This window comes from Dermacentor albipictus, chromosome 1 (genome assembly GCF_038994185.2).
Source record: "Dermacentor albipictus isolate Rhodes 1998 colony chromosome 1, USDA_Dalb.pri_finalv2, whole genome shotgun sequence".
In the NCBI taxonomy this organism is placed as follows: domain Eukaryota; kingdom Metazoa; phylum Arthropoda; class Arachnida; order Ixodida; family Ixodidae; genus Dermacentor; species Dermacentor albipictus.
This window is the reverse complement of record NC_091821.1, coordinates 326,278,511-326,302,891: the sequence shown is the minus strand read 5'-3', so window position 1 is coordinate 326,302,891 and position 24,381 is coordinate 326,278,511. Positions and strand designations below refer to the sequence as shown.

Sequence of the window (24,381 nt, the reverse complement as noted above, 5' to 3'; positions counted from 1 at the left end):
GTGCTACTCCCTTTGAAAGCAAAGAGACATCTTATAAATGAATAGAGTGTTTGATTGGGAGGTTCAACCAATGCTGCGAGTAACCGCCCGTTCCTTGCGTCGGAGTTCACGTAAATTTGACGTCATGAAATTGGAACAAAAACAGATTGACATAGTTTTACGGAATAGGGCCGCTAGTTCAGCAATCAAATAGGGATATATATTTTTATTACAACCTCTAGCCAGTCTCACACTTGTGTTTTCTTTCCTTTGAAATGGGAGATTTGATAAAATGCTTAGAAGCGATCGGAAGAGGTTCTGAATCAACAGCCTTATATCTCTTAGTATCAACAACAATAGGCCGAGTCTCCCGCCAGATCGATTGCGGTGTCCACAGGTCGACATGCACCTTCTCTACTACGCGTGTAGTATCTTAATATCTTGGTGAAGTTAATGATTACAGCGACATTGCACATGAACAAGACTTCAGTGAGCAGCTATACAATGTAGGCATCATCAGCTGTGCCAAAGGAGAGCTGAAAGGAAATATTAGTGAACATTGAGAGCACAGGCGAGCGAAATCTGTAGAGCTCAAATGGTCTGGGTGCTTATAACTAGACCTTGAACTATGATAATAGTAACCAGCCTACTAAGATATCATTCAACGTATGCTTACTATAGTAAAACAACCAATTTTTGATGGTGCATTGCTCGATAAAGTTAGGGCGGCAATACTAGGTACATAATGAGTTGTTCCGACTGCTTGACTTGTTCGGTATGACGACGATTGTGCGAGCACTTCATGAGCAATAATGTATCTGTTCCAAGCAACACCGTTCCAAACCATACCAGACAACCGAAAGAGTTGCCAAGTTGGGTAGCGCGCCTTCCGTAACGACATGACTGCAGCGATGATATAATAAAGCAATTGAAAAACAAACTTCTAAGCCTGTGGAGGATTAAATTGTGATGATTGTTATGGAAGCGCTGTTTTAAGGATCAATGACAGCTCCACTAATGCGCACCGTGGTCCTTAAATATTTTACAGAATATCGCTATGTCACCGATGAGGGGGTCGTATTTAAAGTATAAGCACAAGTTGTAACGGTGGAGCAATTATTTTTACAATACAGCAGCCAATGCAGAGACTACAAGCCTGCATTCCAGTTTGCCCATCAATTATTAATGTTTGTTGAATGGCACACTCGTGAATTACCGGAGGTAAACGTGATAACCCAATCAACTTCAAAAAGAAACACACACAAAAAAAATATAAAGTATCGCAGCGTTGCAGAGAGAATCTTGCGATATTGTGACAGAACAGCATCGGCGTTCTATTACCTATATGAACACTAGCTGTCGAATGTTGATGGTATCGACTTTCCTTCATAGCTACTCCCAGCCACTGCCAACTGCAGTAAATGGATGTCTGTTGATATTTTTAACCATCTCCTTATAAATCAAAGAAGCTATTTACAAAATGAAGAAGAGAAAGAGGTGGGAAGAAAAACAGTGAGAAGGCTTGAAGCTGTCAGACTGTAACAAGCTAAGGAAGCTTTAATATAACTCGTGGCACTGAGCCGAAATTGACAAAAAATAATTCGATCAAGATTTGAAAATGCAAGAGAGGAAAAAAAAAGCGTAATTATTGGAGAATGCATCAATAGAAATGGATAAACCACCTCTGCAATTTGCTGCACTTGCTTCTATTCATGAACTGGAAGATCTTGATGAGAAATGCAGTGAATTCACCGCCCGAAATAAATGGGTGCATTATCGAATTAAAGTGAGCATGTAATCTACGGTTTCTCTAAACAGAGATTGAACAGCTTGCTTATGAAATGGCCAACTTTGTGCGGTGTTGTGACTTCGGATTGGAGGACGAAAGAGGATTCTTTCCGCAGACGAAGGAGAGACGAAAAGCCTTATACAATATTTAGAGATAGTTGATAACGTACATGTAGCTGTAAGAGCGCAACAGAGCAAATGGGTGGCCTGAAGCGACTCTCTTTTTCACAATGGGTCAGTCCTCCCTTAACCCTTTGAGGGTCGAATTGTTTTGAAGAAAACTTTCCCAGGGGGTCAAATTATTTTATTGCGGATCTTGAATGTCCAAGATGTATAAAGTCGGGAATAAATAGTAAAAAAAAATTAGGAACAGTATTTTGGTGTCGGCATCACTCAGAACTGCAAAATGTTCAATAGTATTTCAGAGTGTGGTATCCTTGAAACACGAGTCCCCGAACAGCCGCAGAGAGCGAGAATACCTCATGAGCGGCGGTGGTAAACGAGCTAAGAGCAGTGCCAATCAAGATAGAAATCAACTTCCGCCGCCCCTGCGATAGCGTGCCGACAAAGATAAAAATCACGTTTCGCGCGCTTCCGTTGCAGCGGAACCGAAACCGCGTTGCCGCTGAAAGCGAGAATACCTCGCGAGCGGCGTTATAAACAAGCTAAGAGCAGCGCCAATCAAGATAGAAATCAACTTCCACAGCATCTGCAAGAGAGTGCCGACAAAGAGAAAAATTACGTTTCGCGCGCCTCCGTTGCGATCACGCGGCGAAACCGAAACCGCAAAAGGGGTGTTGCCGCAGTCTGCGCGACGACGCGCTGAAGCTAGAAGTCAGTTATGTTTATCTCCCCAAGAAGGTAGCACGAATTTCAAACGCTTCTTGTAAGTCCTAAGAGCTGGCAGCACCTCCCAGTGAGCGTGCATCGTCATTATGGCGCGAAATTTCAAACGGAGGGTCGAAACCGTACCCGTACGGCAAAGACCTTGCGGGACAGAAAACTGCCGACGTACATGTACGGCAAAACCTTCAAAGGGTTAAGTCCCCTTTGGCGATTCCTCGTCGGCAGGAACCAGTCGGGGCAGGTGCTGACGTCACTCGCGTCGAATTCTTGATTCGTCGATGATAGGCACGTGGCATGGCACAACAGCAACCCCACCGCCAGATAATACATCCAGAAATCGAGCTGTTCGACGACGCTCGACGTATGCGATGGGCTGATTGAGCGACGTCCTTGATGGTGTTAAGGAAATGGCTTTGCCGCCCTTTCATCCGCAGGTCTTTCCTTTGCTTGGATCTGTGAAAGCTCACGGAATGACCGAAAATCAACGCCAACCACTTCGGTGAAAGTGAGTGCGCTCCCAATGCTCTCCACAACGCCAGACCAAACTCCATGAAAGCAAACGATTTAACCCCTTCTGTTCTCTCAACAGAACCATTACGGTTATTGTACTAAACACGAAACACGCACTTTATAAAAAGCCCTTTGCAACCCGGAAAGAAGGACTACGTACTTAAGACGTATCGTAAAGGAAACAACTCGATTGGTGGTTTCTGAAGGTGCTCTACAAATCTGCGTATCATACTTGGGGTCCTCAGCCAATAATGAAAAAAGGTTGGGTAAGTATTCTTAATTAATGAGTGAGTTATGGCGAAAACAAATAATTGTATGAGTTACTATATGTCATGCCGACTAGTATGCGTTCAGTTCAATTTGTTTCCGACGCGCCTTTCATTTTTAAACTCTTGGATCAAATTATATGGAACAACCCGTTTAAGAATGGTGAACGAAAGTGCATGCAATTGCAAAGACCTGTTGCAAAAGACCAAACTGAATGCTCAATAAAAAGACTGCGCCCAAGTTGCGTACAGTTTTTTTATGCTATCTTTTTTTTCCATAAGCAGCCGTCAGAGATCACTCATAAAAAGATTCTCGGTTTTGTGTGCCCTATAACAGCGATCTCGTTATCAGGCACACTGTAGAGTAGGGAAACCCTGGAATAATTTTGACCACCTCGGCTTCTTTAACCGGCACCCAATCTGCATAAGTACGTACACGAGCGTTTTCGAATTTCGCCCTTTCAAAATGCGGTGGACGCCGCCGGGATCTGATCCGTGACCTCGATCTCAGCAGCGCAACGCCGTAAGCATTAAGCGACAGCGGCGGGCACAAAGCACAGGAAATATATATGAAATTAGTCCTTTACTTTGCAGAAAAAAAGAACGCTACCACAATTACAGCGTTTGGAAACGACCGCGCAATCACGATTAACTGTTCTTTTCCAGGAACTCGTCCTGCAGCGGGTTTAATTCTGAGATTCCATCATTAAACGTACGCGCGTGTTCACAAAAATTACAAAGCATACTCGATGCAGACGTGGGGGCTACTATATGTACAGCCCGACATGCAGGAATAGAAGACTACGAAAAAATGTACAGATTCCACGCATTGGGGGAATCAATGTTATGCGACGCATTTCCCAGATGTTTGAGGTTTGGGCATGCTTTGGGACTGCGCAACACGCTACAAAGTGTACCAAAGTGGTTGTGTAATTTGAGTCATTCTGTGTGCGGTTCCCGACCGTACGTGTGTGTCACGAGAGCAGCACGACGACGACCACGTCAAAGAAGGTCATATGGCAGCACAGGCATGATTTCTGCGCTTCCCGTTTGACGCGAGCTTACGATGGGAGGATTGTTGGTTTCCACATGTGTAGTGGACGAACGAGGGAAACAACAATTGCGACATCATCAGCAACTACACGTTATACAATCATAGATACCTTAGGCTATGTCATGCCAGGCATGCTAAAACGACGACCGCTTTTGTGCTGCAGCGAAGAAATCTTAAAACATGATTAAGTTGGGCGATCATGAAGTTGGGGCTTCGTCACACAGTAATTTTTATCGTAAACTACGACAAGGAACGTACTGGTCAAAGTAGGGACGGTTCCGGATATAGTGCAGTATAACACGATGCCTCAAAGGCGAGCTGTCACAAGGAGAGAAGTCGCAAAAGTGGCCCGGGGTGCACGCGATGCATGCACTCAGCGTTTCAATAAGCTAGCCACCTTATACGAATGAGACAATTATGAGTATTCGTTCCGCGCTTGATGGCAAAGGTTCAATTCCGCTATCGGTCACAAATTATTTTCTTTTTATGACAGCGAGGTGACACAAGAAGCCACCTACGTATACCCATCGCAACGTGCCAAGAATGGGGCAATGAATGCTTGGCATTAAAATAAAAAAAAAGGTTATGTTGTTTGACTTCGCTGAAAGTTCTGCGCTTTTCTATCCATTTCCGGTTGCCCGGATATCTGAAGCATTTCACTATATGGCGACTTTTGGAATTTCGTCTGACTTCGTAGTTAAGCGTATGCCTCGGCTGCGAGAGAATGTGGCTTCACAACCACGCTGCAGCAGGATACCTACTGGTTACCCAATGGGCACATAAGCCCCCCGGCCTGACAAACGGTTTTCCTTAGGGATGAATTATGCTGAAGATGGAGCCCGTGCCCTGAATATGTTACTGAACCCAGCGTGGGCGTAACAAAACCCTAGCAGTACCCATGGCTGGCATTGAAAAGGAAAAAAAAAACAGGAAAGAAGGAAGAAGAAAAGACTGCAAACTGCAAGTTTGTGCAGAAGGCTTGCGGATTGCCGTTTATCCATCTAGACAGGACACTAAAGTCCACTTTATAGTACGACGTACCGCTGACGCGCGGGCGCGCTCGGCCCGGCGACGCCACGCCATCGAAAGCGCAGCCTATCTGTAGTCCGACGCGAGGCGTGGCTGACGTATCCGTCATCCGTCGCCGTTCAGCCGGGCGCGAGATGCGACATGCTGCATTCCGCGCCAGCCTCGTCACCCAGAAAACACCACGTCCGCGTCTAGCCGCTCGTGGTGACGCGTCCATTTGCGCCGTATAGTTTCCTGCAATTACTTTTGAAACTCTATGCCCTGCACATTGCAGCGAGCTCCCAGTTTCGTACCATGAATCGTGAAACTCCCGTGGTTTCGTATAAAATGCGCATACGTCTAGGCAGCGCGGCGCGGTGCACGCGGTCGATCATAGAGGCATAGAGTTTCCTACAAAATCACTAGAGGGAACTCTGGCGCTGCAGTCGTTGTCCTACCATGGGAATGATGGGAAGTACATGGATTTGTCTGATCTTCGTGCTTATGGATTCAGACGTTTTTGTGGCTTTGTATATTACGCTATAGAAATCTTATTGTCGTATATTTCAGCGCAATCTATATTCTTCGAAGTGCAGAAGATGCCGGGAACGCGTACAATTGCTATTAATTGCAATGATTAAGCTTGTCTATGTGCCCAAATCGAAACGCGCCAAGCGTCTCAAAGCACTGGCATGCCCGCGATAAATTCATAAGTGCGTTTCATTCGCTTGTCGATACATGCATCCGTAGCTCAGAAGAAGAAGCCGTGTGGAACGGCTGTGCTCTAAAATGCTCTCTGCTGGAAACAGCGTATCGGCCCCAGGCCGAGGATCGTCGACACCGTTTTTGAATGAAGATGCAAGCTACAAAGTTGTCCTCCCGCGTCTACCAACCGGTAACGATGTTTTGAATTCTGTTTTCCTTCATGCGGACTTGAGTGGCAGACCATACCGTGCTCCCGACTTCCGAGACGCTCTGCTTGAGGTAGTGAATACTTCAGATATTGTAGGTGTCGGACAGTATCAAATGAGCCATGTATGGATGGTTACTTGCGCTAGTAGTGCGGCAAAACAGACCCTCGTCGCCTGTGGTGCGCTCCGTGTCAAAGGGCTGAAGTGCATGGTGATAGATCCGGAGACTAAAAACATCAAGCTTAAATTACTATGGCTTCCACCTCACCTTGAACCACGACGCGTTGAGGAAGCGTTCCAGGCCTATGGTCAGGTGAAGTCGGTGGAGAGAGAAGCATGGAGATGCACTGGCATGGAACAGTGGGTGACAACAAACCGGGAGGTTTCCTTGGTGCTCAAGGACACTATCACCGTAACCTCGATACCGCACATTATGTCCATTTATGGACACCAGTGCCTCGTACTTATCCCCGGTAGGCCTCCTCTGTGCCTTCGTTGCAAGCGCGTGGGACACGTTCGACGACAATGCAGAACACCGAGATGCTTACAGTGCCATCGATTTGGTCACTCAGCGGACGCCTGCGTGTCCACCTACGCCAATAAGCTTCGTTCTGGGCAATATAGCGATGACGAGCCACAACTGGACCACCTCATGGATTCTACAGAGGTAGTAGATGCCACCGGAGAGACTACAGGTGGCATTAGGGACGAGGACCAGGAGACCTTGAAGCCAATGCCAACCAGTCATAACAGCTCAAGTAAGACTAGCGAAGCTTCCGGCGAGGATGACTCAGTTTGCCCACCTGGCCTAGCAAGCCTTAAAGAAAAGCCCCCTGATGACAAGGAAGAAGAGGAAGAGGCGATGGACATCAGCAAGGCCAGGAAACGTCCGGCACCATGCAATGACGAAGCAACAGAATGTGCACTACCGGCGCCCGAGAAAGTGTCTCCTAGTGCTCAGCAAACTCCCTCTCCTGGTGATAATGTGCCCCGCCGGTTATATCAGCGTAGTCAGGAGAGTGGCACAAAGAAGCCCAAAGGGAGCAAGACCACAGATTTACCTGTGGCCAAGGGCAATGAAATACAAAAGCTTTAGGTGAGCAAAATGGCTACCGCCTTCACCCTCCCTTTATGTGTAGCGACACTCAACGTACGTGGGCTGAGGAATATAAGGCGTCAGCGGCAGTTATTACACGTGCTTAGGCAGCATGAAGTTGATGTTGGTGCAGTGCAAGAGACAAAGATATCGTCTGCTGGTGATGTCAACCTTGCGCTGCAAACTTTTCAACCTGATTACGAGGTGTGTATTAGCCAAGCATGTGGTGCTTCCGCTGGATGCTTTTTGTTAGTCAGAAAGCAGTTAAATCATTCTTCATTGTCGCTGCGTGTTGATGGGGAAGGCCGCCTTATATGCTGTGACCTCTCTTTTCATTCCCGTAATTGGCGATTCATTTGCGTTTATGCTCCCTCAAAAGTGAGTGAGAGGAAGGCTTTCTTCCTCTCACTTGCTCCGCTCCTAGATACTGACAGAGATTTGGTACTGTTGGGAGACTTCAACTGTGTTTGTCATTCCAGAGACCACTCATACCTCACTAATCGTTATGATGCAAGTGCTGCTTCCCTGCATCAGTTAACGGAAGATCACAATCTAATAGACGTGGGCGCCTACACCCCATCTTGGGTGCGGTTCACGCACTTTCAAGGCGTCTCCCATGCTCGACTTGATCGTGTGTATGTTTCGACGAGTCTCTGGCCTAACATTCACAACTACGCCGTGAAGCCTGTATTTTCACAGACCACTGTTTAGTAGCTGTTTCATGGGGTCCCCGAAAATTCCGCAGGTTTGCTCCAAACTGGGAACTGTGGAAACTTAATACACAACTTTTGCGAGAGGAAAGTTTTGTAAACAAAGTGAAAGAATTATGGCTAGAAATAACACAATGTCAACAGCTTCCTTTGTTTGCTCGATGGGAAATGTTCAAAAATAGAGTAAAAAATGGGGCGATTGCCATTTCATGTGAGCTGTCTCAAAGAAAAAAAGCTGAAAAGCATTACCTTCATGATCTACTTCACAAGCTGCACGCTTTCGAAAGCCAGGAACCAGGGTTGTATAGCGATGAAATAAACATAGTTCGCGCACAAGTACAGAAATATGAGACGGAAGTGTACAATGGAGCAATGGTTCGTTCACGCACAACTCGCTTCACAGAGGAACAGCCCACAAAAAGGGCTCTCGGTGATGAGAAGCGATACGCGCTTTCTAAGCAAATATTAGAAATTGAGTCTGGTGGGTCTATATACACAGACACGCCCCAAATAATAAGCCTATTTGAAGCTCACTATAAAGATCTTTTCGCTGCAGTTAAGCCTCAGAATGGATACGAAGAAAACGCTGATCAGTTTATTTCGCTTATGCCACACTTAGAAGAAGATGATCGACTCAGCGTTGATGGGCCAATAACTCGAGAAGAAATTAATTTTGCCGTTGAAATGCTGCAGAGGAACAAGACGCCTGGTCCTGATGGCCTTAGTGCTGAATTTTATATAAAATTTCAGGAATTCCTGTGTCCTTTTTTGCAGCAACTTTTCGAGGAAGCCTATCAATATGGTGAGCTTCCTCCATCTTTCTATCAGGGCCACACAACCTTAATACCAAAAAGCACTGATGATGAAACAATAAAGAGAGTAAACGGTTATAGGCCGATATCATTATGTAACGTGGATTACAAAATATTTGCAAAAATACTGACAAATAGATTGCAGACAGTCATTACTAAATTAGTAGGTGATCATCAAACATGCGGAATTCGAGGCCGCTCTATACAGACAAATGTTCATATCGCACGTTCAGTTCTTGAGTGCCTTGGGGGTAGTACGGATCAAGTAGCTCTTCTCCAGATTGACCTCGCCAAAGCCTTTGATAAGGTTCAACACGAATTTTTATTCCAACTACTGCGACATCTTCAGTTAGGGGATGTATTATACAATGGTATAACACTTTGTTATAAACACTGCACTACAAAGTTAATTGTGAATCGTACCCTCTCAGATATAATACAACTACAGTCATCCGTTCGTCAAGGTTGTCCGCTCTCGCCGTTACTCTTCGCCATATACTTAGAACCGCTTTGCTTAAGCGTGCTTTGTGACTCGAGCATTAAAGGATATATGTATGCCGATGAGGAAATTAAAGTGCTAGCTTATGCAGATGACATTGCCTTCTTTTGCGTCGATAAGCCAAGCATTACCAAGGCAATAAACGCTACCCTGCGTTTCTGTGAGACTGCAGGAGCTACTGTAAATTTTGACAAAAGTAGAGGCTTTTGGCTAGGCATGTGGGCGCTCACTCCCTCTGTATTCGCGAATATTCATTGGAATCAGTCTCCGTTGCGATATCTTGGAGTACCTCTCGATAACTTCCGTAATAGTGGACCTCATTGGGCGTCCACGATAACCACTATCCGTAGAAAGGTGACAACCTGGCAAGGACGTGATCTCTCCATTTTTGCGAGAGCTAAGGCATGCAATACATTTCTCGCTTCTAAGCTTCTTTATGTACTGCAGGTCTTGCACTGCTCACGTGTCCATGTCCAGGCATTTCATAGAATATTTGCATGTTTTATTTGGCATTCATCATGGGAAGCCATGAGAAGGGACAACCTTTTTCTCCCGCTTGAAAAGGGAGGCCTGGGTCTTGTGCATTTGTTTGTGCGACAATTGGTCATGCGCTTATTTTACCTTAAAAATGTCCGTCGTCCATTCCTTCTCGCAGTTAATCGAGCACGTCTTGCGTCACACCTCCCTTTTCTTTTTGTCACGACAAACGTTGCTCAAGAACTACCGTTATGGGGCTTCTTAAAGGAACTTGTCGACACTATTTCTTTCTTAAAAGCCAGATTCAACCTTGAATATTTGTTTACCGTTATTCGCACGTCGCTAAATGCAGCACTTATAGATAACCTTTTCCCTGAACCGCTGTACCGAAAGCCGTATCTGTCTCTATTTGGTCAAGATGTTCTTTGCCGTGTCCGTAGAATGTGCATTGCGCCAGCAGCAAAAACGTTTTTCTTTAAGCTGCACACCTCCACACTGCCAGTTAAAACGTGGCTTCAGGAAAAAGGACTCTATGTACCCTGGAATACAAATTGTAGGCTTTGCAATCAACCCGAAACAATAGAACATTGCTTTATACTTTGTCGTGACGCATTTCTTTTTTGGGACATTTTACAAAGAACTATCAAAAAAGACTTTCCTCTCACATGTTATGGTATCCGGTTCCTTCCTTTCAAAAAGACAGCCAGTAATACACCATATGATTTGTTTATGTTATTAGGACTTTATTCATTATGGAGAAGTCGAATGATCGACAGACATGCCGAGCCACCTCGCTCGACAAGGTCTATCTTCCGTGAAGAGACTGCTCAAGTCCGGAGTGTGGTGCTTACATATGATCCCGTCCCTGAATGGATTTCACACCTGGACGCTTGTGTTTGTTTGCCAGAATTTTGAACTGTCATTGGACTGTATACTTTCTGTGAATTTGTTTCTCTTGTATGATCATATGTGATGTAACTGTAGCGGTTTGACAGTAACGATAATCCCATGCAATAAAGAAAAAAAAAATGCATCCGTGGCTTAATGGTTTCGATATCAGGCTTCTGTACTAGAGTCCCTGTGTTCGAATCCTCCGTCGGGCAATTTTAATGATGTTTATTTAATTATTTATTGCGCAATAAACTGTACAAAATGACGAGTTCACAAAGCCACAAAGCCGTTTGAAGCCAAAAAGACGAAGTTTAGGCAAATCCATGTACTTCCCGTAATTCCCATGCTGGGACAAACGCTCCCATTGTAGCTCACGTAGACACTAGCGCCAGAGTTCCCTCTAGTAATTTTGTAGGAAACTCTATGCATAGAGGGGTCCGTTTTCGCCCCACCTTAACGTGAAAAGTCCGGCGTCGCTCACCTCCATCGCCGCTGGCTGACGCGCATGCAGCGCCGAATTATAAAGTGGCCTCAAGGTCTGCGTTCGAGACTTCCCGCTAGAGGTCAGCGATATGCGCTAACATTGATAGCGGAAACTGAACTGGCCCGGTCTATTGGCGAGCAGAAAAAGGAGTGCATTCACTGCGGTCCATTACAAATAATGTACAAGGTGGATCCACGTCTATAGGTCACGAAGCTTCGGGCGAAAAGTGGTTCAGTACAAATTGTCACCAACATCAGCAAGGGTGGTTATGGGAGCAGCGATTGAAGCGGGACTATGTTTGAAAGAACAAACATTAGGAAAGAAAAAAGTGTTTTTTTTTTAATTCAAGCGAGACAGAGTTACATTCTTTAACGAAAATAAAAATATTGGTCAATTTTATATATTCGTGACTAGTTAAGAAAATACGAGTTTATTTAGTTTTATTATTATCAATAAATACATTTCTGTTCAGCGCCCATCGTTACAGGGGCCGTTAACGCAGCTATCACTCGCAATGCAATGCACCTCTTGAAATGTGCAGAGAGGCGCGCTCGTAAAGTTCACCTATTGAAATATGCCCCCCTCACACGTTCTGCTTTCTTGCTTGTCGAAGTTTTTCTGAATTTCGTGACGCGGGTAGCTTCATCGCTTCTGAACCCGTTCAATCAAAAGTAGTGAGTTACGACCGCCAGATAATTCTGTAGTTGTTTTCGTGCGACTGCGCTGGCCGACGTTTGGCATCTGACGATAGGATCAGCACTATACACCTAAAGCTTTCGTCGGCCTCCAAAGAAAGTGTGTTCTTTGCAGGGGTGCGATTTCGACAACCGTACGGCTGGCTTTTTCCTGCATCGCTTTCCGTGCTGAAAGCTCGATACGCCCATCAAGTCGAATGGCAGGGCACTTGAATATATAGCGCTAAAGGCAGGCCATCAAAACAAATTTCGCGCCTTCGAAAACAAAATGACGCTACTTCTGTTTTTATCGGATATGGCGTCGCATTATTTTTTCTTCCACCGGAAGTGTTCCTTCCACATACAGATGACGCTAAGCCTCATGAACCGCTGATGAACCGTCATGTTTTGAACGTATGGGCTCTTATGGAAGCTTCGCTACCAGGTATATTTACCTTGTAATGTACAGTACGTAATCATTTATGCCATTGAGCAAATAAAAAAATAACTACATCACGAATAGCTCATCGATTGTAGAATTGGCGCATCTTTGTTCAGTAGTATGTACAGGATGTCCCAACTATCATGCATCAAGGTTTAAAATGCGCGAATTCTATGTAGCTTGACAGAACCAAGATATTGTTGTCTGCCGTCGCTTGGGAATACTCAGAATCTTTTTGTCTTTTTTTTATTCCGCCTAATTACATAGTTTATCTTGACTAATTAATCGCTTTCTGAGGAGGAGGAGGAATAAACCTTTATTTTTAGAACAGTATCCCGGGGTAAGCCCCGGTTCTACTCTAGGTGGAAGGTCTCCTCATTCCAGGAACCCTCTGGCCTTCGCTGCCTCCTTGACCCTGGCGATGAGGCGTCGTTGTTGTTCCAGTTCCTCGGAGACGAGCTTGGCCTCCCACGTTTCTATGAGGTCTTCGTATTCTTGTCTGGCGTTACAACAGTCTTTCGGCGAAGGAACTGCGTCTTTGTCTAGATGCCATGGACATTCGAGGATCAAGTGCGCTAAGGTGTCCGGTACGCCACACATTGGGCAATGGTATCTTTGTAGCGTGGGGTATAGTCTATTCATGAGCATTCCGTGGGTGCAAGTATTACTTTGTAGTCTTCTGAGTGTAGCGCTTTCTTCTTTATTGAGCTTTGGGTGAGGTGGTGGGTACGCCCTGCGTTCCAGCCTGGGATGTTGAAGGATCCCTGAGTGGGTGATGGGTACAGTCTATATTAATTAGACGAAAAGTGTCAATGAGAAAATTGTAGAGTAAGATGAAAACTCCCGATACACCCACCTTTGTGGTGCTCAATACGTGCTGAATTATGGAGTTTTACGTGGAGGACTGCGGAATAATTTCAACCATCTGGGGTTGTTAACCTGCACCAGAATCTAAGAACCTCAATAAGCGCCACATAAAACTCTTTTTACCAGAGTGAAAGAAGCCTGCGAATACACTCAAAGGGCCTCGAGCGACCAGTAACGGGGCAGTTTGCGCACATTCATGGCCTGCTTTCACGCTCGGAAAAACGCTTTTATGTAGTACGTAGTGAGTGAGAGAAAGCTGTTTCGGAAGTTTTTCAAGTTGCTCTACAATTTTCTCATTGACACTTTTTCTCTAATTATAATATTTGTGAAGTTGATTGTTTAATTAAGATAATTATGTAGTCAGGCGAAATCCAAAACAAATTTTCCGAGTATCTCCGAGTGACGGCAAACAACATTACCGTGGTTCGGTCCATCTACGTGGCATTTGTATAGTTTTTAAATCTTCGTGTATGATAGTTGGGACACCCTGTATAGACCGCGTACGTCATTGCACAGCAGAAGAGCGTTGGTCGACAGACTACTGCTGCAGTACGTATAAGATACTCGGACACCGCATATGAGGGGTCTCCCAGGAAGCGCGACAAATGCGGAGCCGCATTTCCGAAACCTTAGAGGCGCGTAATTACTTCTCTGCCACTGAATCGCACTTTCACCATTCTGAATGCGCCTGATACAGATCTCTTTTACGTCAGTTCATCGCATGCTCTTAAGGTTCCGTCTCTGATGCACAGAGAAAATGTTAGCGCGGAACGACCGAATCACTGGCCGATTCGTGCATGCTCACCCTCCACATTTCAATGAAATTGCTAAGCACAAAATAAAAATGCGCCGTCTTCTTATGCAGATTTTTTAAAAATCTGCCTCGTGCTTCGGCTCCTTTTATTTTAGGAAGGCAGATAATCAATTTCGTCACCGTTACTGCATCATAATAATAGCCTTTCTTCTACTTTGATATCCTCTCTTGTTCTACTCAATGTGGGTGAGTAAGCAATGAACAATATTGCACGTGCCCTCCACGCTTCCATTCTCCAGCGGCGTTGTTGTGTCTTCCGCACAACACGCTCCTTCCAGCAGCGAACACGGCCTTTCATTCCTCGCTACGGCTTCCTTTCACGCGCTGCTATAGATAAGGAGAAGAGCTGCCACGCAACGTAGGAGCCCCACAACAGACCTATTGTATCACGGATACACAGCTGGCGTGCAATAATGAAACCACCCAGAATTGAAGGAAAACAAGACCACAGAGTATGAGTAGGCGACATCAGAATGCGTGTGTGCCCTGGCGCGCGTTCCTCCTCCACGGCGGCACCAAAATGGCGAACGTGTTCTAGGAGGCCCGTTTTCACGCACTGTCGCATCCTCCATGCTATTGTCCATGCGGAGTTGACAACAGAGTCATTGTGATTCAGTGACCGCCGTCAATGCGGCTGTATTTGCCGAGTACATGGCCATGTGACCCACCTATCCAAGAAAAGAAAGGCAGAAAGCAGTAGAGGATAAATAAGGCGCCAGTGACGGAATTCACGCTTAATTACCCTCGCTATGTTGCTTATGATTGTGATCGAACCACTAATGTACATTTGACCTAAATGGATTCTTGCTTTTCTTTCGAATGTTTCCTTACCAGAATCTTGCATTCACTAACGTTAACAAGAAACCGCCACGGGCATGGCAAGTGGAAACTGGACATAAATATTCAGGAAACTTTGTTAACAATGCCTATCTGCGGAACTCGCTCCAGTAATGCGACCTGTAACCTTCAGCAACAAAGCCCCCTTTGTACGTATGACAACTACTTCAAAATCGGACTCCAACTTTTGAAAGAGTGTTTAGGTACCATTGCTTAGAGCGCATTACAAGGATAGTATTCTCTCGCTTTGTCAGGCTTCGTTTAGCATCAAGCTCCTTTCTTGCCGCCTGACGCATTGCTCATAGAGACATAGAAATAATAAAAGCAACTGAAAAACGTTAGCACTGCTCAACGAACAACAACAACACACTCTAGGCAATCAGAATAATATACAAGCTCAAAACGAAACGAAGACTAAATATGGCCTGTACAACACAAATATGAGAAAAATAAGGACATCCATATGTTCTGCATGCACGTGCTTACCCTTAATCTGTTACTGCCGCATCCCAGCATGGGACTCTTTCGGGTTACGTACTCTTAACCAAAATTACACCCATCGGGTCGCATCTTGCCACACGACAATAATCGCCATCTGTATTGCCCGCATTTATTTTCTTTCATGCTGCGAGCCCGGTACTTCCCAATCACGGAGGGCATGTGCATTGTCAGCATGACATAGCATTCTCGACAGGAAAGTAGCGAGCGCAGCTTTTTCTATGAAGGACGCGCCAGGAAGGCAGATGACGATTATTGTTGTGTGGCAAAATACGACCCATTTGCTTAAAAGTGTACCTTGAAAGCTGCAGTCATAAGGGGAGTAAAAGGTACTCCCTCATTGGTGTAAACTAGTTTTTTTTTCTGTAACATTATTGGAAAAAACAATACACAGATTATTTTGGCGAAATTAATGCAAAACAAGCTAACAAAACAAGAGAACACAAAAGATATGTCACAAGAATTGTCATACTTTCCTGGTTCATTTTTCCCCTCCCAAAAGTTTAGATGCATGCATAACAAGGGATCACCTTTTTCAAGTAATCACCTTAGGTTAGTGGTTAGTCGCCTTGTGCACAAGTTTTAATCTAGTTATACATGCAGCGTATAATGCTGTAAAGGCGGGAAAAATTAGAACAGACATATCACTGCGCCATGACAATACCTAACAGCTAGAAAATTGATTTGATCCATCCGCCGCATGCGTTCACAGATCAAACGAGCTGTGCTTCCACGTGAATTTTTCGCGACTGCGGAAATATACCAGCCTAGTATTCTAAATTGAAAACACACTCGAACCCAGCGAAATTCCATGGTCGAGCATGGTTTATGCGTTAACAGGGGGTGTTTTCAGTTGCATGGTGTCCGCACTTTCCTCGTTCGATTCACTGCTGACAAAGCCTTGCACATCGTGCTAGATGCCCTCACCAATGCATGATTCTGTGACGTCGGCTTTGTCGACCACATTAACGAATTCATTACAACTTCGTCAGGAGCACGCGACTGCCGTTTCAATGATGTACTGCCATAACGTCATAGACTGGCTGACATTGTTTCTGAGCTTCACAGTTCCAGCTTGGTTCAAGACTCTCCTGCCACACATAGGCACTTAGCCTTGCGAAAGCAGTTTTTGATGCAGAGCGCGGTAACCTTCATTCAAGTCGCCTTTAACGCTCCACAGCCGTGCATCCGAGTTGGCTCTGAAGGCACTCGGAGATACGAACCTGTCGTTCTATCTGAGACTTGCCGCGATAGTCAGCATGATAATTATGACCACCATGCTATCGTTATTTGTAAAAAAGAGCATTAACCTTAAGTGGTATCATTATGAGTCGACTGCAATGTAAACGTGAAAAAAAAAACTGGCTGCCGCTGGATATCCAGCTAACTTTGCATATCCAGCTAACCCTGGATATGCAAAGCAAAAGCTTGGTGTGGCCTCGTTAAGTCTTGGTTTCACTTGCTTAACCTATGATTTAGCTGTAATTATTATACTTGGATATACAATCATCGTTAATCCAGGTATGACGGCTGTGTCTAGGTTGGTGGCGAGACATGACTGTGATTAAGCTTGGGTAGACACTCATCGTTCGGTGGTGCGGCGCCTGTTGGGCCACGGGGAAAGCGCAATAAGTGCTTGACATGCAACGAGACGACGCGAACGTGCGCAGCGTCGAAGCACAAACGGACAAGGCGCTAACGCTGTCGCTACATTGATCTCGACGGTGCGTCGCGGGCACCCTTTCAGGGTGCCCGCGACGACAATACGCCGCGCTCCCCTAACGTGTTTTACGCTAACCTTGCCTAACGTTAACCTAACCTATCGAGGCCGAAACCGAAAGAAAGTTATGCTCACGACGTAGCTGTAGTGAGAACACGCCGTACCGCCCTAACCGCTTTTACGCTAACCTAGCGTAACGTAACAATAACGCAACCCAACGTAAGCTAATGTTAACTAACGTTAAGTAACGTAACGTGGCCGAGACGCAAAGACAATATTCCACCCGGCGTAACCACTGTGAGAACACGCCGCGACACTTTATAACGCCTTTTACGCTAACCTAATGTAACCTAAGCTAACCTCCTTACCTAAACCTACGCTAACCGAACCTAACGTAGACAAGACGCAATGCCAATAAACCTCACGGCGTGACAACGCAATCACGTTCAACCATGGTTGCTAAGGCACTGTGCGTTTATTTCACTCAAACTGGGCCAGTAAACAAATTCTCCTGAAATGTCCAGGAGAGCAGGCCCGGCCCATACTACGGCTATCGCCTCCCCGGGAAAATCAATGATGCTTCTTCTTTTTTGAAGGTAGAGTGCCGGCACGACAAAGTTATGATCCGGTATGACTGAATCAGCATCAGTGCCGCACGCGTGAGAAATTCTATCCGACGCACCTTCACACACAGCGATCACCAAATGGGGTGTCAATGCGCGCTGGTTCATTTGTTTCACCGCACCGGCAGCCAGCGTACGCACGTAAACAAACTCGGCCCCACTCCGCTGTGCCGGTACAGCTAGGGACAAACACACGCAACACGCGCAAAGAAACTTCTCCACCGTAGTTCCCAGGCAGGGTCACATATTCAATCAGCAAAGGCGCACAGATTTTCTCTCTCGCACCCGCTCATACTCGCGCCTGCGCAGAAATGCCGAGCGACGCAAGCAGCGCCACGCCCTGCTGTCGCCATCGTCGTCGTCGTCGTCGTCATCATCATCATCATCATCATCATCATCATCATCCTGGCTACGCCCACTATAGGGAAAAGGCCTCTCCCACCCTTCTCCAACTGCCCCGATCATGTGCTAAATGTGGCCATGTTGTCCCTGCAAACTTCTTAATCTCATCCGCTCACCTAACTTTCTGCCGCCCCCTGCTACGCTTCCCTTCCCTTGGAATCCAGTCCGTAACCCTTAATCACCATCGGTTATCTTCCTTCCTCATTACATGTCCTGCCCATCCGCGTTTCTTTTTCTTGATTTCAACTAAGATGTCATTAACTCGCGTTTGTTTTCTCACCCAATCTGCTCTTTTCTTATCCCTTAACCTTACACCCATCATTCTTCTTTGCATAGCTCGTTGCAGGTCCTAAATTTAAGTAGAACCCTTTTCGTAAGCCTCCCGGTTCCTGCCTCGTAGGTGAGTACTGGTAGGACACAGCTGTTATACACTTTTCTCGTGAGGGATAATGGCAACCTGCTGTTCATGATCTGAGAATGCCTGCCAAACGCACCCCAGCCTTTTCTTATTCTTCTGATTTTTCAGTCTCAGGATCCGGATCCGCGGTCACTTCCTGCCCTAAGAAGATGTATTCCTTCATCCCTTCCAGTGCCTCGCTACCTATCGTAAAATGCTGTACTCTTCCCCGAGACTGTTAAACAATACTTTAGTTTCCTGCAAATTAATTTTTAGACTCACCCTTCTACTTTGCCTGTCCAAATCAGTAAGTATGCATTGAAATTGGTCCCCTGAGTTATCAAGCAAGGCAATATCATCGGCGAATCGCAAGTTACTAAGATATTCTGCATTAACTCTAATCCCGAATTTCTCCCAATCCAGGTCTCCGAATACATCCTGCAAACACGCTGTGAATAGCATTGGAGAGATCGTATCTCCCAGCCTGACGCCTTTTTTTAGAGGGATAGACGCCTTTCCTTTGGACGCCTTTCTTTTGTTGCTTTCTTTATGGAGGACTATGGAGGCTGTGGAGCCGCTATAGATATCTTTCGCTATTTCTACATACGGCTAGTCTGCACGCTGATGCCGTAATGCCTCCATGACTGCAGAGGTTTCGACTGAATCAAACGGTTTCTCGTAATCAATGAAAGCTATATATAAGAGTCGGTTATATTACGCACATTTCTCTATCACCTGACTGAGAGTGTGAATATGATCTATTGTTGAGTAGCCTTTACGGAATCCTGCCTGGTCCTTTGCTTGACAGAAGTCTAATGTGTTCCTAATTCTTTTTGCGATTACCTTAGTAATTACATTGTGGGCAACGGACAGTAAGCTGATCGGTCTACAATTTTTCAAGCCTTTGGCGTCCCCTTTTTTACGGATTAACATTATGTTGGCGTTCTTCCAAGATTGCGGTAAACTCGAGGTCATGAAGCATTGCGTATACAGTGTGGGCAGTTTCTCTAGAAAAACCTGCCCACCATCCTTCAGCAAATCTGCTGTGACCTGATCCTCCCCAGTTGCCTTCCCCCTCTGCATAGCTCCCAAGGCTTTCTTTACTTCTTCCAGCGTCACTTGTGGGATGTGAAATTTCTCTAGACTATTCTATCTTCCATTATCGTCGTGGGTGCCACTGGTACTGTATAAATCTCTATAGAACTCCTCAGCCACTTGTACTATCTCATCCATATTAGTTATTATATTGCCGGCTTTGTCTCTTAACGCATACATCTTATTCTTGCCCAGTCCTAGTTTCTTCTTCACTGCTTTTACGCTTCCTCCATTTCTGAGAGCATGTTCTATCCATATAGTACTTCCGTATGTCAGCTGCCTTACGCTTGTTGATTAACTTGGAAGGTTCTGCCAGTTCTTTTCTAGCAGTAGGGTTAGAGGCATTCATACATTGGCGTTGCTTAATCAGATCTTTCATCTCCTGCGGTAGCTTACTTGTATCCTGTCTAAAGAAGTTACCACCGACTTCTATTGCACACTCCTTAATGACGCCTATAAGATTGTCGTTCATTGCTTCAACACTACGGTCCTCTGACTGAGTTAAAGCCGAATACCTGTTCTGTAGCTTGATCCTGAATTCCTCTATTTTCCCTCTTACTGCTAACTCATTGATCGGCTTCTTATGTACCAGTTTCTTCCGTTCCCTCCTGAAGTCTAGGCTAATTCGAGTTCTTACCATCCTATGGTCACTGCAGTGCACCTTGCCCAGCACGTCCACTTTTTGTATGGTACCAGGATTAGCGCATAGTATAAAGTCTATTTCATTTCTAGACTCGCCATTGGCGCTCCTCCACGTCCACTTTGGGCTATCCCACTTGCAGAAGAAGGTATTCATTATCCGCAGATTATCCGCATTATCCGCTAGCAGCTACGCCTTGCTTTACCTATTAGCAATCCTAAAAATGCCGCCGGGCGATATCCGTGAGGTGGTGAGATGCCGCTTCGCGACGACGGCTCAAAGCCTCCCGCTCCCACGCAGCCCTTAGAGAAGATGGTCTGGCCTCGCTCTCATCCATGGCCAAGCTCGCAGTGACTAGGCGAACGCGGCGCTCCTCATAGCCAGGCATCCGGCGAGTCACGTGGTGAGGCGGCGACGCAGCTGCGGAGAGCGCATGCGCCAAGCCGGCGGAGGCGGCGGAGGCGGCGGAGCTCGGCACAGCGAGTCACGTGATGCGTTGACAAGACTGCAGCGCAGCTGCGGTACAATGAAGGTCAAATTGTTGGGCGACGGCGATACTCGGCTCCACGCGGTTAGTAAAGTTTTCCCTTTCCCATCAAGTGGGAGCGGCTTGCTTAAGCTTTCCACGCCTTTTATGCATCCTTGTCAGAAATTCCGCAGGGTATAGTAGACAAAATGCTAACAGGTGGTGCGATTGCGCATGGAGGTTGTGTCAAATATTATAAAGTTATAAAACTGGTACACCTAACGTGCACAGATAACACGAGAAGTCTATTTTCCTAAGCCGTGTCGAGCCGAGCACTGCAAAAAACTCCGTGCTCAATTCAAAAGAGACCCTCAAATTCCCCATGTCTTCAGACTCCCTCTTGCGTCTTTCTACGCGCAGGTCTACGAGATCCCTCCTAAAAGCTTGTGCCCCGCCCCCTTTACTTTGAAAAATAGTTTTCAGAAGAATTCAGATGCAGATAAATCGATGCAGTCACCTTCAGAACACTGCCCATTAGAAAAAATACAGTGATTCCGCGTTTTCTTGCATACCTTTAAGAATCATTGGAAGTCCTCTTTTCTTAAAGGGCAGGTCTGGCCATTTTGAGCTGATAAGCGTCGAGCATACATTGCGCGATAATGATCTTGCCTGCGAAGTATTACATCGCTACGCGCCGCGGAAAGATCTGACATTGCAATGCTAACGCCGTTTTTCCTTCTACTCGTGGCCGCCGCGCTCCAAGCTGGGTGGTAACGTAGTTGTGCCCCTGCCCCTACGCAGTCGTGGCCACAGTGTGACGTCACTCGTGGTGTCACGTGACTTCGAGAATTATTCAAGAAAACACCTGTTATCTGTGCCATCTGTTGCTTGAATTGACGAATTGAAGTTTAGACAAATAATAAAACACACAAACGGAATGTCTGCGTGTTTTTTGTTTTACTTCGCAGCGAAGCAAGAGAGATGTACTTCCGCTTCGTCTGCTTGTTCCCACGGTCGTGTGGTCACGTGCGCAGGTACCAAAACTGCCATTTTCTACCGTGCTCCAGCGCGTGATCATGCACTGCGATCCGCTTGTTGTGCCTCAATATTCGTGTAGCGCTGAATTATATCGCTAGTCATGTTTCCCTGTGCACATCGCTCAAAATTGTGCGCTGCGCGAACGAGACAGCAGCTCGCGCGCGACGCCATCGGTGGGAGTGCGTAGGGCCGAAAAAAAAAAAGCGAGGAGGGAAAAATAAATGAAGGCGGGGCCTGTGACGTATGCGTCACCCGATCTTCTAGGTCCGCTATGGGAGAACACAGGAAAGGAATTTCGCTTACGTAGGCTAGACGGGGTGAGTGGAGAGTGCGTCTTGCTTGGAAGAGGAGCCCGCCTGCTGAAATCATGGGTTCGCGGCACTGAAACATTTCTATCTCGGCTCTGAATGAGCCGACTTGCAAAACTTTAGTGGCAGAACGCTCCCCAGAGGACACGTAAGAACTTCCAACGTATAGCCAACATTTTCTATGGGTCCTGGTGAGGGGGCCTTGGAGTACTTCGACAGCAATGTCGTTTCCTTTTGAATTGTGGTCGTATTTAAAGACATATCTATGGAATGACACCCCCACAGCAAAAATTTGTAGTTGGAAAAAAGGAACATGGCATGGGCCGCCAAAAGCTATCGATGCTATCTATCTATCTAGCTAGCTATCGATGCTATGCTATCGATGCAAAGTTCGCAGGGAAATTATAAATGGTTAAGGACCCAGCCAACCTCTTTCGACAAAGTTCGTTTCAAGTGGCAAGCGCGTCTTTCTTATGCTTAATCACCTCCACATAGAAAACCACACTGACAGCTTCACAGTTCCATAGCAGTCAAAAAGAACGATCGATATGACTTTGATGTTTGCTTTGTTCTTCTGCGCTTTCTAGTTCTTGGCCTTGGCTATTTTTTTTTGTTTCACTCCTTCCTTTGTGACTTCAGCTCAATGTGGTGATCTTAAATTCAAGTTTCGTCGCCAGTGACGACCCTCTGCAAGAATTTATCCCTGTAGTCGAACATTTTCCACTCAATGCGACGCCTTTTTTGTAGAAACGTTTTCTGATATCATTCTAGCAGTGATTCGACGATCACTGAGCAGGAGAGAACGCACACGATTGATGTTCTTATCTTCGCCCGAGGTGGAGGGGCGTCCTAATCTTGCACCGCCCTTGAGGTCTTGATAGTCTTCTTAAAATATTATATGAACTTGAACACAGTTCTTTCCTTTGGGGAATCCCTTCCATACGCCTTTTACAACTATAGGTGAATGTATACGCTGCCCTTACCATATTTCCCAAAAATTTTGATATTCATGCTTTGCTCCGTTTGCTTGCACAAAAATTACGCCGGAGAGCACGACCTCTCCGAACAGACTCGGACTAGAGTAGGGCAGTTATTGTTGTTGCTGTTTCTGCGTGGAACCGTACCGATGATTTGGTATTGACCAAGGTACCAGTTGTCATAAAATAATGTCTCCTTCCATGTGAAATGTAGGCGCTTGTATAGTTATACGGTTGATCGTCCCTGCCGCAATAAAAATTTGATACGTAACATTCCATAGGCGCCGGTGTACTTACATGGTGGAGCTTATCGTCTGTGTAGAAATGACCGTTTTTTTAACAAAAATTGTCCAGACGTTTCTAATGAAATAAATGTTAATGACAATTTTTAACGAAAAGGACCGAAAAGGACCATAGGGTAGTATTTGGAGAAGACGTAGTCACTATCATCTCTCACACTAACTGAGACGAAGGCGCAGTTACAAGGACCACAGGAAATTATAGCTGTTTCATTTTCTGTTGCGACAGCAGTTTGGAGCTCGAAACTAGGTTTCCTGCCTACGTCAGTCCTTCCCTAGACAGCATTACTCTCATGCCACCTCGTCAGCCATTCACCGCAGCAGCGCAGTGGCAGGCATTGGGCTGCTGAGGTCGCAGGAACCGGGCCGCGGCGGCTGGATTCCGACGGGGGTGGAATGCGCAAACTCTCGTGTACTACGCGTTGGGTGCACGTTAAAGAATCCTAGCTGGTCTGAATTAATTCGAAGTCCCCCATTACGACGTACCTCGTAAGGAGATCGTGGTTGTAGTGCGTAAAACCAAAGAACTGAATTAATTTCAAACCTCCCCATCCTTAGATTCACTCTCCGCATAGGCGAAAAAAATGGGGCTTTGCGCACTCTCGCCAATGGAGCTCACACTTATTGCCATGCGGCAATGTGCCATCGGGACTTGACAAGCGCTTTTATTGGGCTAGATGGTATGGATCCATAAATTTAGGTACATCACAGGGTAAACTTTTGGGTGGTTTCGGGCGGCGCGTAGACTCTGGAAAGGCTGTACATCTGTACATTTCATCTCTGTCTGTACATCCAATTTGGAGGCCGCATCGGGTAGAAGTTTATTTTTTATTTTTATTTAGAAAGACCTAACAGGCCTATACGAAGAGGTATAGCGTGAGAGGGGGCATATGGCACAGGTTATCACAAGATACAATCGGTAAAAAGATATCAATGCGTAAAGGGATTCAAGT

General features: G+C 45.9%; 3 protein-coding genes across 6 annotated transcripts in view; 2 read left to right on the top strand and 1 right to left on the bottom strand.

The window, feature by feature from the left end:
• The window catches only part of LOC135908910 (uncharacterized), a 662,802-nt gene that overhangs the window by 337,287 nt on the left and 301,134 nt on the right, over positions 1-24,381 (top strand). The gene's annotated exons all lie outside the window — the stretch shown is intronic.
• The window catches only part of LOC135909226 (adipokinetic hormone/corazonin-related peptide receptor variant I-like), a 93,690-nt gene that overhangs the window by 48,760 nt on the left and 20,549 nt on the right, over positions 1-24,381 (bottom strand). The gene's annotated exons all lie outside the window — the stretch shown is intronic.
• LOC135909242 (uncharacterized) lies at positions 6,241-7,866 on the top strand. Its single transcript, XM_065441108.2, has one exon. It carries the CDS (start codon positions 6,241-6,243, stop codon positions 7,456-7,458), a length of 1,218 nt encoding a protein of 405 aa, XP_065297180.1. The 3' UTR covers positions 7,459-7,866.